The sequence below is a fragment of the Trematomus bernacchii genome, unplaced genomic scaffold (genome assembly GCF_902827165.1).
Source record: "Trematomus bernacchii unplaced genomic scaffold, fTreBer1.1, whole genome shotgun sequence".
Taxonomy (NCBI): domain Eukaryota; kingdom Metazoa; phylum Chordata; class Actinopteri; order Perciformes; family Nototheniidae; genus Trematomus; species Trematomus bernacchii.
In genome coordinates, this window is record NW_022987840.1 from 1,775,045 (window position 1) to 1,790,492 (window position 15,448).

The window sequence follows — 15,448 nt, forward strand, 5'->3', positions numbered from 1 at the left end:
CCAAAACATGTCATGATTCAGATGTTATATCCGTTAGTGGAGATGTCCAATATTTATCCATAATTCACCAGTAGAAATTAGAGAATTAGTTGACCTGCGTTATTGAATCTAAGTCAAATCTCCATGGAAAGCGTTTCAGGGGGAAACAACTAACTGTATTTAGTTTTCCCTGAGATGCTTTGTATGGGCAGCATGGACCTTACAAGAGTAATTATTGTCTGTCAAGTTAAAATATACCATGTCAATATATTAAAAGTAAAGAGCCAGATTAGAGCAAGAATTGGGGCCACTGTTCAAAGACAGATATGTAATTGCAAAAGGACCTGAGTCGTACATCAGTTATTCATTTCTGATACAGTAATCACTTTATTTATTCTGTTGAAGAAAGCTGGTCAAAATCTAGTTATTGTCTTTGACATCAAACTCAACAATCAACAATTTCTTTGGGCCACAACATTAAATGCAGAGCTCTGCTGTATTATATTTATCTGGACGGCTTGTTAGGAACCAGCATACAGGATCACTGTTTTTCTCTCATAAACTCACAGTCAATAACATGCATTAGGCAGAACATTTTCACAATAACCTAACTACATCTTGACCAGACATTTCCACATATTAAACTCTTAAATATAATTTTTTCTACAGCCCCATAGGGGTAAAATCGCCCTCTCTTCTTTTACAAATCAGTAACACAAATTCAACCATTCCCATTTAGTGTTCGCTCTTTAGTTTTCCACAGAAGCTCTTTCTGGAAGAGGAGAGGAGAGGTTTCATCCCCACTTCAACATGGGGGTTTGTTCTTCGCAGCCTCTAGGCTACCACGGCATCGCTCAATAAGTCAGTATAGTAGGAGTCTCTCCTGTTCTGCAGCGCTTCCAGGAAGTCGTGAATCCGTTCTTCCCGGCAGGTGGCGTAGTGCTGTAGTGCCTCTTGTCTTCTGCGGGCGTCAGCAGGCTTTCCGTTCCCATGATGCTGCAGGTGCTCCGCCACACATGCGCGGTCCGCCTCCAGCTGCACGAAGGCCTGGTGCTCTCGATGAAGGTCTCTGGCTTTCTAAAATACAACACACATTTAAAGTACAATTAGTAATAGGTTGCGTCTCACTTCTCTTATTTTTCATTTCCTCGCTCCTCGGTCTCGGTATTACCGGAAGTTGATTTGTCTGCGCCATCTTGAGTAGCGTCCCAGTGGCCTTATTTGTGCCGGAGGACGGAGGACGGAGGACGGAGGATCGAGGAGCGATAACGGAGGAGCGATACTCGAGGAACCACCAGACCATCCTCTGGTGAAATCCTCAGACACTCGCCACGCCCCCTTACTGTGTATCGCTCACTGATTGGACGATGCAGTGCATGCACTGATCTGTTGCTTCTTGACATGAGAGCAGTTTCCCAGCGGAGTGAAAATAACACATGAAACTCACTGGAGTCACTCCTCAGTTTGTACTGTGTTTTGTTTCAATTAATGTATCATTCAGTTACAAATATGTGATATATCTTTACAACAAAGTGGACAAAAATCATTTTATTCATTTATTGGAAAAAATGTCATGATCGCTTTTTTCGTTTATACATTTTAAGAATGGCGTTTATCTTTTTTGAGAATGAGTTTTTATTTTATTTTATTTATTTGGGTCTACAACAGATGATACAAATGTTTATGTCAGTAAATGTGTACTAACGTACTAACAGAGGCGGGGGTGTTTGTGAAAAAAACGGGGACAGAGCTGGCTGCTGTCAGACGATCAGCTGTGCGGAGTCATCACAAACGGACGTCGCTTCACGTGACGCTCCGGAGGAAAGGACGTCCCATTGCTCTTAAAACTCATTTCCCTGCTTCTCGTGGTTTCCTTGCGTCTCTCCATGCTTCCCTGGTGGGAGGGACTAAACGCAGGGAAACGACGCAAGTGAGGGACGCAAGGATTTAATTTAACCGAAGTGAGATGCAGCCATAGATAGGTAGGAATTGCTTTAATAACCCTTTTAATAATGTGTCCTTTTTTTGTTTTGGTGACAGCAATGTTGATGTATATTGAAATCACAATTCTACACAATACGCTATGTTCATGTAACACAAACTTTTTACCCAACTAATACTGGCACAAGATATTTACTCTGCGTTAACAAAATATACTATTTATTTATAACCTAAGCTTCAATCATAAAGACAAGGTTATCGCATGCATAACACATGCAAGGGTTTAGTATTACATTTTATTTTAATCATTTATTTCATGTAATTTGTGTTTTTCACCACAATAACGGGTCGAGTGACATTCTGTATTTTGACAAAAACATATAATCATCTTTTAATACAATAATCCTGTGGTAAATGTAATACTTTTGCTAAACATCTGCCTTTTGTCGACATAAGCAGTTACACAGCTTATACTTTCAAAACATAGGATTAATATCTGCAGCTACTATTGTATTAAAGCCGGTTAGGTTGAATACCAATCCTAGATCTCAATATCTGATAGTGAACCTTTTATTGGAGAGTTTTCAAATCACATGTGGCAGCTTACTAAGATCCAATAGGCTGTGTGACTGTGAGCTTTAAAACTGGTTGCCTTCAATTGTAAACACTTCAACATTGTTAAACGTGGCCAGGGCAAACATCAAACATAGAAAAATTAAAAAACATGTGCTGTGTGCATTGCCAACTGGAAGCTGAGGTCACACACAGATCCGTATATACACTGATTGGAAAGACACCTACAGTTGAGGCCTAAATTATTAGCTCCCCAGGAGTTATGGAACATTTTCCTAAAATTCTTCCCAATGTTTCCAGCATTGATAAAACTTGATATAATCAAACATTCACCAGTGCTATTTAGTAGCTTTTGGTACATTTTGGAAAATAAAATATGTTTTTAGGCTTGCTTTATATCAAATATAGTGAAAAATGGGTTGGTCAAAAATATTAGCCCCCAGGCCATTAATAGCCAATAGTGTACCCTTTCTGAGCCACAAATGACAACAACCTCTTATGGCGCATTTCCACTACAGCGTGGAGCTCGCTTTAAGCGTGCCGTGCCCGGCCCGTTTTTGGTTGCGTTTCCACTTGGCGTAGTTCCGGCTAGCGGGTACTATTTCACAGTTTTTCTGGCCCCATAAAATCGAGGTTCTTTCCGGGCCAACACCCAGGCTGAGTATGCTAAACTAGAGAGAGAGAATCGCTGGCAATGGGGCTACAATTACAACAAAATGAAGATATTTGACCGTGATTTAATTGTAATACACGTTTCAAAATGATGCCGAAGTAACAACATACTGATACCGGTTAGTAAAAACCATGAATTAATGCTTTGACAAGTCTGCAGACAGACGGCAGGCAAAAAACCTTTTAAAATGAGTGTTTTCTAAATGGAGATCGGCTAAGCTAACGCAGTATATGCTCCGACCGTCCCACACTCACAACAACGGCCTATACAGACATAAATAAACCAGCGACTGTATTCACCATGACACAGACAGTCTGTGGTGTGTACTTGTTTAACTTTTGTCTAGTTTCTGAACAGATATGAGGAGCTGTGAGCTTGAGTGCCAACAGCTAACGGCTGATGTTGTTTTTCTGTGGTTCTCATTGAAGATGACGTCACGGCTCCGCCTACACTGCGTTACTATAGTTACTGCCCTCCCTACTAAACTGTAATGGAAAAGCAGCATAAAGTGAGCCAGTCCTAACAAGGCCTAGCCATACCGAGCGAGGCAGAGCGAGGCCCTGTAGTGGAAATGCGCCATTAGAGTAGTTCTTTACTAGGTTGGCACAGGTCTCTTGAGGGATTTTGGCCCATTCTTCCATTGCAAATTGTTCCAGCTGGTCCAAAGTGCGTGGTTTCCGAGCATGGACATTCACTTTGAGCACCCGCCACAGATTCTCAATAGGATTAAGATCCGGGCTATGTGCGGGCCACTCCAGCACCTTGGTTTTGGTGTCCTTTAGGAACTGTTGGACCAATTTTGATGTGTGCTTTGGGTCATTGTCTTGTTGGAAGACCCAGCGACGACCTAAGCGAAGACTAAGAGCAGATTTTTTCATATTATCCCTCAAAATGTCAACATCATTTTATTTTTTCATGATGCCTTGCACCCGAACAAGGCTCCCTGTGCCTGATGTTGCAAAACAGCCCCACAGCATGATGTGTTCTTAGGGTTGAAGGCCTCTCCCTTTCTTCGCCAAACATAAGCAACATCCATGTGCCCAAACAGTTCCAGTTTAGTCTCATCAGACCAAAGCACAGACTTCCAAACCTCAGTCTGGCTCTCAAATCAAATCAAATCAGGTTTTATTTATATAGCACATTTAAAAGCGATTTTTGGTCGAGCCAAAGTGCTGTACATGTAATAAAAAACACATTACTACAAAACACAATAAACGACAATAAATTACAACAGATATAACTTAAAAAACAAAATAAGAATAAAACACACGGAAAAGTCAGGAGTCGTGCTCCGCTCTAACTAGAAAGCCAGAGAGAAGAAGTGTGTTTTTAGTTTTGATTTAAAAACCCCTAGGGTCTGGGCCGACCTTACATGGAGGGGAAGAGTGTTCCAGAGCCTAGGGCCAGCTGCTGCGAAGGCTCGGTGCCCTCGGGTTTTTAGCCTGGTCTTGGGCACTACCAGCAGCAGCTGGTCAGCAGACCTTAAAGCTCTGGCTGGGGTGTAGCGCTGGAGCAGTTCAGCTATATAGGCCGGAGCCAGCCCATTTAGGGCTTTAAAAACAAATAAAAGGACTTTAAAATCAATTCTGAACCGAACTGGAAGCCAGTGCAGTGAGGCCAGAATTGGGGTGATGTGGTCGCGCTTTTTGTGACCAGTCAGCAAACGTGCAGCCGCGTTTTGGACTAGCTGTAAGCGTTTGATTGAGGCCTGGTCCATACCCACATACAGAGCGTTGCAATAGTCCAGTCTCGAGGTTACAAAGGCGTTAATAACCCTTTCTAAGTCTTTAAAAGATAAATACGACTTGGTTTTGGCCAATAGTCTTATTTTAAAAAAGCAGGATTTTACTACGGTGCTGACCTGCTTGTCAAATTTAAAAGTGCTGGTGAAGGTCACTCCAAGGTTCATGACCGAGGGGAGGATGTTTTTTTTGATAGAGCCCAGAATATCAACCGGAGAGGCTGGAGGTTGCGGTCCAAAAAAGATGACCTCGGTCTTGCTCTCGTTGAGGTTGAGAAAGTTTTTGCTCAGCCAGGATTTTATCTCTGCTAAGCAGTCCGTCAGCTGCTGTAGTGAGTGTGTGACATTTGCTTTGAGAGGCAGATAGATCTGTACATCGTCGGCGTAGCAGTGGAAGGGAATGTTATGTTTTGTGAATATTGAACCTAGGGGCAGTATGTACAGTAGAAAAAGGATGGGGCCCAGAATCGAGCCTTGAGTAAAGGGGTTCTTCTGGGACGATGGCCCTGAAGCCCACCACGATGAAGAGCCCTCACAACTGTGTTCCTTGAAACATCAACTCCAGAAGAGGCCAGGTCAGCAACAAATCATCTTGGCAGATGTCCGGGGATTCTTGCTGACATCTGACTATTTTCCTCTCCAGAGTTCTTGAAATCTTGCGCTTTCGACCACGCCCAGGTTTGTTTCTTACAGAATTTGTCTCCTTGTACTTCGCAATGATGCAACGTACAGCAGTTCTAGACACTGTGAAGCACTTGGAAATAGCAGTATAGCCTTCCCCCTTATCATGAGCCTCCACTATCTTCTTTCTGAGCTCAAGACTGATTTCCTTTGGCATGGTGAGTAGGAGTAGTAGTATAGTCCCTCTCAATAATGTATTCAAGTGCCTGTTTCTTGGAGTCCTTTTATACTGATTGAATGCTCAGGTGTGGCTTGAAAGCTGATTGGTTGATTAGGTGTGGTTTGAAAGCTGATTGATTGATTTGGTGTGTTTTGAAAGCAACAATTCACATGGGGCTAATATTTTTGACCAACCCATTTTTCACTATATTTGATATAAAGCAACTTATTTTATTTTCCAAAATGTACCAAAAGCTACTAAATAGCACTGGTGAATGTTTGATTATATCAAGTTTTATCAATGCTGGAAACATTGGGAAGAATTTTAGGAAAATGTTCCATAACTCCAGGGGGGCTAATAATTTAGGCCTCAACTGTATCATCATATTTGCTTTATAAAACTGTAGTCTCAAAAATGACGGGGGTTAGAGTTGATTCTTTAAAAAAACACTCTAAAGCTTATTTGCTGATAGGTCACTGTATTCTGTGATGTTCTTAATATTCCACCAATATCCCTGTAGTGTAAACTGTGTCTCAGTATAAGCCTTACCTGAATGGATGTGTGGTTTAATTGATATTGGAGAATGGCTTCACACAGGTTCCAGAACGAGTACTCTGGCCACAGAACTGACTGAAACACCAGACAGGAGTGGGAAGTCTGCAGAGCGGAAGAGAAAACAAAATACTTATAAGTTTGAGAGGAAAAGCAACAATATCACCAAATCATTCTAAGTCTATTTGGTTGGTGATTCATATCTTAGATTGCAACCAATTTGATGGATAATAATTTGTGATACGCATGAAAAAAGATAAATCGTGTATGCATTTTGTGTAAAAATAAATAACCTGTGTTTTTTCTTTGAGCTAAACATATACGATTGATATTAAAGAGAAATACAAAAGTAATCACTTGTTTTTGTTTACCGTCTTATTGAGGTAAGGCAGGTGAGTGGCTGAGGCTTCATACAGTAACACAACCCTTAAAGGTCCCCTGTTATACTGTTTTTCATCAATATATTATAGGTCTCAGATATATATACAAAACATGTCTCTGAAGTGTTTGGCTGAAACACCAAACAGATCATTGCAGCATCCCATAATCCCCTCTGTTTCAGCCCTGTTTCAAAAGGGCTGATTCTCTGTCTGTTACTTTAGATCAGAGGCCTGTACTACGAAGCTGGTTCAACCTAACCTGGATATGTTGGAGTTAGCCGGTTGGCCTAAGCCAAAACATACGCGCTGGCGCTAAGCTGTACTACGACGCTGGATATCAAGTGGATCACTCAAGCCGCCGTGTCCTATCTAGTTAGGTGCGCGTTCACATGAAAGGGGTGGTATTTGGAGCATTCGACCAATCTCAAACACGGAGAAGCGTACTGACAGCGCAGCGTCATACTTCCTGAATGAAAAGTGAACTTTAATATTAGTCAAATATGAAGAAGTTAAACTTTAAACATCCATGACTTAAACACTTTATCCAGGATAAAAGCCACATAGCTGCACCTGCAAGGTGAATACAGCTGGTAAAAGAAAAAGTGTTTGAATGCGTACATTAACAGGTTTATGAAATCACTGCCCCGTCTAAGACACGAGTGGATCTGACTTTAATTACATTTGACTCGAGTGTTTCGTCAACTTAATGTGTTGCTTAAAATAATACTTCTGCATACAGTATGTGACACTGTGAGTGTTGCACGGCCAGATACGGCTCAAGAAGCTGACTCGGATAAGGAAATATATGATACATTATGATGTGATATGATATGAATGATAATGGGACACATCTACGTCTGCACTCACAGTGCCGCGGACTGTACTTAATGTTACTCTGATCCGGTTACTTATGTCGTGGCAGATATTTAAGTAAGCTTTCTTAATGCTAATATTATAATAGTCAGATTGCTCTGAAGATGGGAGGGGATATTCTATTAATTTTCACGTTCACACAGTCAGTTGATTTTGGCCGGCAGTCTTTCCTGCAACGGCAGTTTTTCTGTATTTCCTCTATCCTGTAATATGAAACTCCGCACACGGAGCTCTGATTGGTCAGCAGGCAGTGCTTTCACTGAGTTGATCTCTTAGCCTGCCACCTAACCTGCTCCGGAGCAGGTTTGCCGCTCAGCATAAGTTACCATGGAAATCTAGCCTGCTAAAAAGAGAACCAGCGTCGTAGGACCGGAAAGCCCGAGATTTCCCTGAATTTAGCCGGCTAAGCGAAAATCCAGCTTCGTAGTACAGGCCTCTGGGGTGGGGAACCTTTTTCCTCTCAAGGGCCATTTCAATTTTTTCAACATCCTCCGAGGGCCGTACAAATGATTGACCTCTGCTTAAAAATACTAAAATCACAGCCCATTCATTTGGCCTTTCTTTCATGCTGTGCAAAGAAAAAGCAACCTCTTAATCCAGATATCTTACCATGACTCGCGTATGCATGCACGTGCACGGTTGTGGCATGACCACCAAAACAGAAAGATATGGACACAAGATGTGTGCAAATGTATTTAGTTTCCTATCCATGTGAACATGATTTAAGTGGGGGGGGGACCTAACCTCTTCTAGGGGGGTCCGGGGGGCATGCTTATGGGTACTGCAATTTCTGAAGCGCCCGAGCGGCGTTCTGGTGCTCTCCGTCAGCACTACACCCCTGTCAGACGAGACATATACCACGTGATGACACGTTAGGCTCGTGTTGTGTTCAAGGACCCTGACCTTGGCCAGGAAAAACAGGCACTCGCTTGTTTAATTCTTTTGCAGTCTAGATTTCTTACATTTTTTCTTTTTTGCGTGTGTTTATAAATTACCTCGAGGGCCGTACCAAATGGTCTCGCAGTCCGTATACAACCCGGAGGCCGGAGGTTCCCCACCCCTGCTTTAGATGAAAATAAGGAGCCACTCCCCACGCCCCTCTGAGAGATATTTGGTTAAAAAGAACACAATGGTGCTCTAGGAGGAGATTCAGGTGATAAGGTGGGGGGGGGGTGTTACTTTGGTTGGTTATTGGCTAATGGTTACACAAGCCAAAAAATCGTTATGACATCATAAAGTGGCCAAAATCTGATCAGCTCATTTTCAGACAGGTTTTTATATAAATGGTTCAGGACAAAAAGAGAGAGAATCTTTTTTCCTTCAGAATCTCTTTACACAGAGGGGACACATGTTGATGTATAAAAGACAGGAAAAAGTGCATTTTGCATAATAGGTCCCCTTTAAATCTAAAATGCATTACAAATTTAAATAGTTTTGGTAAAAATGTTATATAATGGCTGCTGCATTAAAGATAAAGGCAGTTACAGACAAGATGTGACTACCTAAATGCTGAAACCACCAAAAAGTCTTCATGATAAAACTAAAAGACTACTTGTAACATGTGTGCTTTGCTGTAAAGGCTCCATCCAACACATATTCTATTTCTCCATTTAATTTTGTTGGCATTGAAGACACATTCTGGTTTTTAGATAAAAAAAAAAGCCTTGTTTAGATACTTTGTTCAACACATCCTAAAGTACAAGTCTAACAGCCAGTGTTATAGTAACTGTGCTCTCAACATTTGGCATTCTTCCTAAAAAAGGGAACAACTATCATCATCATTTATTTGTCCATTTAGTCATTCTCCTCCTCACCTGCCAGAGAAGGAAGTCGCTGAGTCGCACTTCCCCAGAGGTGCGGATGAGCAGGTCAGGATTTGGAGAATTATTGCTGTACAAACACTCACTCAGCAACGCCTCTGACACATCACTGACAGAAGGACACAAACACAGCTGGTTACAGCATCTTTTTATATTCCGTGTCACATTATAGATGTTTGCAGGATGCCAACGAGATCAACTCAGTATTGACTTGGACATGTTTTCTTTACCTTGCTTTGATCTGGCCCTGCTCCACCCCCCAAGCCATTTCTCTGACTGCATTAGTGATTTCATATCTGGACGTGTACGCAAAGCACACATTCAGGAAACATCTGCAAAACAAGTGTTTGTACATCTGTGGTTATTTATAATGTATAATATAAAGAGAATAGAATAATTTAATGTCATTATACATGTACAATGAAAGAAAGAAAAGCTTCTCCCTTTTAAACGGTGCCATCAAAACAAAAACATCACAACATACGACAACAAATATACGCAGCATACATACTTAGGTAAGAATAAAGTGCAGTAATTATTTCCAGGGGTATACCATTTTTTTTAAATAAATAATAATAGGTATGTATGTATAATAATGATATATATGTATATATATATATATATATACACAGTCACGTTTATTGCACATGGAGGATGATTAAGGGGTATAAGTTCAGGAGTTTAGTGCAATGATGGCTCTTGGGAAAAAACTGTCTTTGAGTCTGTATGTTTTTCATTTGATACACCTGTAGCGCCTCCCGGAGGGCAGCAGGTCGAACAGGTGAAAGCCGGGGTGTGAACTGTCCTTGACAATGTTTTTGGCTTTACTGAGGCAGCGGGCGGTGTAAATATCCATCAGGGAGGGGAGAGGGCAGCCGAAATCTGTTTATGTCATAATGCCTAGTGTGATGGTTAGGTTGAGCCACTAATTGTCAGGGCAATTGAAGCAGAGGTGCAAATGGATAAAACACATACTTGTTGTGCGTCTTGGTTGAGACCACAGCTTTGGCAATAAGCTGTTGAAGGTCGAGAGGCAGCATATTCAAGTCACCCAGCACCCGGATACACACGCCATGTTTCTCCAGATTCTCCCTACAAGAGACAAGAGGTAGTAGAAAAAGCAAGGAAATCATGAAGAAGAACAGGGATAAACAAGAAGACTACTCCATTAAGGCAAGACTGATAAAACGTGTCTCTCTGCTAGGGATGGGTACCGAGCCCCGGTATTAAAGGGGCCCCGGGGCTGAATTATTAAAGACCGTGGTACCGTTAAGCTCCGACCTTATCAGTCTTTTTATCGGTACTGGAGACATTTATAACATATATGTTTCTAACATGCAAAAAGACAAAAAAATGTGTCTATGATGTATTTTCGATCTTTCCAATCCAGACTCTCTCCCCCGCCTGCTTGCGAGGGGGCGGGGCAGTTTACACACACGCAGCTGCTACATGCATGCAGCAACACACACACAGAGGAGATGGCGGAGAGAACGCGCTCCAAGGTGTGGTTCAACTTTACCCGTCTCGCTCATTACCAAAAGTGCAATAAGAGTTTAGCATGTAAGGGCGGTAACACGAGCAATTTGTCTAAACATCTTGCAAAAGTGCACCACATTCAGACGGAGAAATGCACCGGGTTCGACTGTCTTCCTAGTAGCTCTGTAGCCCCATCCACGAGTAACGTTTCCACGTCAGGTATGTTATGTATGCTAGCAGCAACACACGGAGTTAACTCAATTATACAAACATGGGTTAATGATTAGAGGTAACTGAGTTATTTATTTTGTTAAAGTTTCAGCTATTCTGTTTACAGTTCTGTCATCAGATTATTTATTACATTTATTAAAGGTCCCATGTCATGCTTTTCTGGTTATTACCCGTCCCCTTGTGTGTTAGCACAAACCCTCAAAGTACACCCTGTGGCGAGTAAAACTCTAACACAGAAAAGACCTGTCTATGCTGCCCCAGAACGCCTCGTTGTAGATTTCTCTTTTTCCATTGTTTACTTCTTGGGTATAGTGACGTTACGTCCGCGGAGCCGTTACGTTTGGACCAATCCACGGACGGACGGACACGGAGACGGAGACGGGCACACACACACACACACACACACACACACACACACACACACACACACACACACACACACACACACACACACACACACACACAACACACACACACACAACACACACACACACACACACACACACACACACACACACACACACACACACACACACACACACACACACACACACACACACACACACACCACACACACACACACACACACACACACACACACACACACACACACACACACACACACACACACACACACACACACACACACACACACACACAACCACACACACACACACACACCACACACACACACCACACACACACACACGGCTCACTGGTGTGGGGTCGGCGAGACAGCGAGGAACTCTGCCTGGGCACACACACAAACTCACAGCCAGGCTGCGGGTGTGTGTGTGTGTTTCGGGCTGGGTTTCGCGGTGTCTCGCTGACGGCCACTGGGCTCACAGGGAGGGGGGGGGATCAGGAGCTCCAACAAGCCGTTTAGGACAGAGAGTGAATACACATACTATACAGAGATGCTGTGAGAAACCAATGTGAGTTCGGAAAATTGCACAACATACATTTATTTTAGTATACCTCAACAATGGAATTATGATCAGTAGAAATGGCCATTACATGGGACCTTTAAAACACTGTTGTTTCTTTTGATGTGAAATATTATTTATTTAATTGATTTTGTTTAGTTAATTTACCTTTACCAGATCGATAAAGGTACTAGTACCGTTAAAACCTTAACGATACCCATCCCTACTCTCTGCATTTCCCTCATAGGGCAGTTTCCCTGAAGCAGTCTGTGGTTCAATATTCTGTTTGAAGCTGGTTTGTCAAGTGTTGGTGTTCAACACAACAACCCCTCACTCCTTACATCAATAGCCACCCTCATGACAATTTATTCTCCGCAGCGTTACTGCCGTAAGGAATTTTTTAATTAAGCGGTGAGGTCCGCAAGCAAGAGGCAACCACTAAAGCTGAGTATGCCTGTCATACCAAATATATGTATATAGGCTCCACTACAAGCCAGCCCTCTGATGAAACTGAGATTTGAAAAGATTTCAATTGGTGATCTTCATTTTCTGGTACCACTATGTCTTTTGGAAAACTTTAGCAAACTCAACCATAAGTGATCTATATAGACAAAAAGCAAGATTGAATAACAAAAGGATTTAGAAAATACCTAGGGAAAAGCCAGGCATTCCAAAAAAAAAGAAAAAGGATCACATGTCAGCATCTAGTGGTCATTTGTGGAACTGCGGATTGACACACCTACACTTTGACTGTGGTATTTCAATTGTTTAAATACCTTTCTTAGCTTAAGAATTAGAGGTTAAATCAAGTAGATATTCTTGTGTATTGTAGGGAAGTCAGCATCACCCAAAAAAGCATTGGAAATAACTAATACTGTGCACTCCTATTTATAAGTCAGTTTTTCTTCCTCCTTGTCATTCTGGCATTAGTCAACAGTATATATATTACCCAATGGACAATGCAGTGGTAGGTGTTTATATGTTATTGTATTCAACTGTTGCTTTATGTAGGTGCAGCAAAAAAATTCAATAGTTCCTCAGTGTGGATGTGTTTAAATGCAACTATGAACTATGCTGATTCAAAAGGATTTACCAAGTGTTTTTGAATCAATATTGTTAAATGTTGCCTCTTCATTTCCATCTGAAGCCCAGGTCATTTTGTAAAGACTTATACCGAGATATGTGCATTTGAATCTTTAAAGACATTTAGATTACTTTAACCACACTGACATAACTGCATTTGGTTTGCTCCAACTTTATTTTAAGGAAGCTGGGAATCATGTGACGTATAAAATGTGACTTGTCCCTCAAACAACAGCTGGGTAAAAAAGCTTTTCTTAATCCATAACTTGAAACTCACCGTTCCTCCAACAGCTTTTCAAATTTCTGCTTGGCCAGCACCATGAGCCCATCCACCTCGTTTTGACTGCGCTTGAAGTTCTCAATGCTGAAGGCGTACACTGTAACCTCTTGGATGTTCAGATGCTTACACCAACGTAATGTCTGTGGTTTAGGGGACAAAGGGTTACACATAGATGAGCATCTTATTTAATGCCCAGGTAACATGTGTTTGAAAAGGCAAGCTTTAATCACGAAGAAATCTCACCTCTGCCAGCTTGTTGAAGCCCTGCATGTGCCCTTCTTGGCGCTCCATTTGTTTCTTACGTGCAAAGCGGCGGTTACCATCCATGATGAAGGCAACATGTTTAGGCATGGGTCCAGCCTGGGAGTCAACAGAGATTTGTGTTATACTGACGGATACAGTTGTATAGAGATTAAATAAACAGACAAATATCTAGCAACAACTGCGATAACATGTCGAATATAGTTTAGTTTCAGCTTCTTAATGAGGAACATTTCTCTGACAACGGATTCATCATTAACATTTAATTTGAGTCACAGAGCTAAACCTCCATATTATTGAAAAGGGCATAACTTGAGATTGACTTGGGAAGAAACTGAACTGAACTAACACTGCTATAGATGCTTTTCCAGAATCCTTAAATACTTTTGTAATGATCTTATTTCAAAAAGAAGTCTGCAGAATGATAACAATTCAGAAAACACTATACTATAGATAATCTCCTTATTTGTTTTTATTTAAGAATATCTTTTTTAAAGGAGCACAACTACCACTAAGAAGAACGTTATTGTTTTTAAATCGTACAGATTGAAGAAGGAGATCTGATATGTACCTATTACGTAGTTCAGGCACTACTAAAATGATAGTTTGGATAAGATTGACAACAAAGATTATAAATATCTAGGCTTACCTTCAGGATGTTGGCGGATATCTTTTCAATCAGGTTTAATTCACCTTCCCTTATCCACGACATTTTCGGGCTTTAAACGGTCTAAAAAAACAGTTGATTCAATTTTTAGAGAGGTTTTTGAATGTCAACCATAAAACCCAAGCTACAATGAACAGGAAAATGTGTACAATTACTGTTCATACGGAATGTCGGAATCTGAATGTCTTATTATGTGTCATTTGAATGAAATATGTATTTGTGTCATGCAGTCAGTGATTGATTTGTCCGTTAACTGCCAGCCCCGCACACGAGACGTGCAGTGAACTTAACTGCTGTGAGACTAAAAGCACAAACTGAGTTACACGTCGTGCCGATAAAACATACTTTTAACAGAAACGGCTTCGGTCATTGAAACTATTGAACCATACTCTGTGTTATTCGCAAAATCACAATCATTTCATCACATCTCACAGACCTTCCAACTCACTGCTTTAGCGATGACGACCACTTCCGCATTGGAGTAAAGTGACGTAGGCGCGTGCTGACGACTTCCGGCCAGACGTTGGTAGATTTTCAAATTATGTGGATAAAGTCAACGTCCGTTCTGTGCACTGATATAACAGTTTCTCGATATAAACTGATATGAAAGCTAAAATACTGCACTATAAAAAATGAAGTAGAAGTATCTTTATATACATTACAAGAAATGTAAATGTGTAATACAGTAAGTATCAAAAGTACTCACAATAAATATAAGTGGTCATGTGAGTCTTCTATAATTATGTATTATATCATTGCATTATGAATACTGTTTTTTTATGGATGCTTCTTGATTTAATAATGTATTTTTAGACACAAGGACATTTTGTTTTAACAGTGACTAAACAAATTAATTAATGTTAAGAAAAAACATATTATTGGTTTTAATTGGCTTCTCATTCTTATGGTTTGTTACTGTGGTGCCACGTTGATGCAGTTATTGATACAAATGCCTAAACTTTGTTTTGACGTTGACCCAACTCTTCTTAAGAATGTTGAATTTCCCCAAAAAATACAACTAACTGTACAGAGAAAAGTATATTTTTCCTCCACATTACGTTCAAAATATTTAGAAATGTCCTGATCCTAAAATAACTTTGGCCACATTTTCCTCTTATAGCCTATAGGCCTAATCCTGAAGATCCACTTAA

General features: G+C 41.0%; 1 protein-coding gene across 2 annotated transcripts; it reads right to left on the bottom strand.

Annotated features, from left to right (window-relative positions):
• Positions 1-280: 280 nt before the first annotated feature.
• dhdds (dehydrodolichyl diphosphate synthase) lies at positions 281-14,848 on the bottom strand. 2 transcript variants are annotated; one of them, XM_034112844.1, is made up of 9 exons: positions 14,746-14,848; positions 14,280-14,360; positions 13,613-13,729; positions 13,367-13,509; positions 10,349-10,465; positions 9,604-9,705; positions 9,368-9,482; positions 6,298-6,405; positions 281-1,056 (listed from the first exon to the last, which is right to left on the bottom strand). In XM_034112844.1, the coding sequence occupies exons 2-9, from the start codon at positions 14,340-14,342 to the stop codon at positions 814-816; spliced, it is 1,008 nt and encodes a 335-aa protein (XP_033968735.1). In that variant the 5' UTR covers positions 14,343-14,360; positions 14,746-14,848; the 3' UTR covers positions 281-813. The 2 variants fall into 2 exon arrangements, with proteins under 2 accessions (XP_033968735.1, XP_033968734.1); XM_034112843.1 differs by having other exon boundaries at positions 14,734-14,832.
• Positions 14,849-15,448: the final 600 nt, after the last annotated feature.

What these genes read in the sequence shown, in the direction of transcription:
- dhdds (XM_034112844.1), bottom strand. Translation starts at nt 14,342, where the DNA reads ATGTCGTGGATAAGGGAAGGTGAATTAAACCTGATTGAAAAGATATCC. An exon ending in CAGGGCCAGATCAAAGCAAG is followed by an intron (nt 9,483 to 9,603) that starts GTAAAGAAAACA and finishes TCCTTCTGTCAG; the next exon opens with TGATGTGTCAGAGGCGTTGC. An exon ending in GCGACTTCCTTCTCTGGCAG is followed by an intron (nt 6,406 to 9,367) that starts GTGAGGAGGAGA and finishes TCCGCTCTGCAG; the next exon opens with ACTTCCCACTCCTGTCTGGT.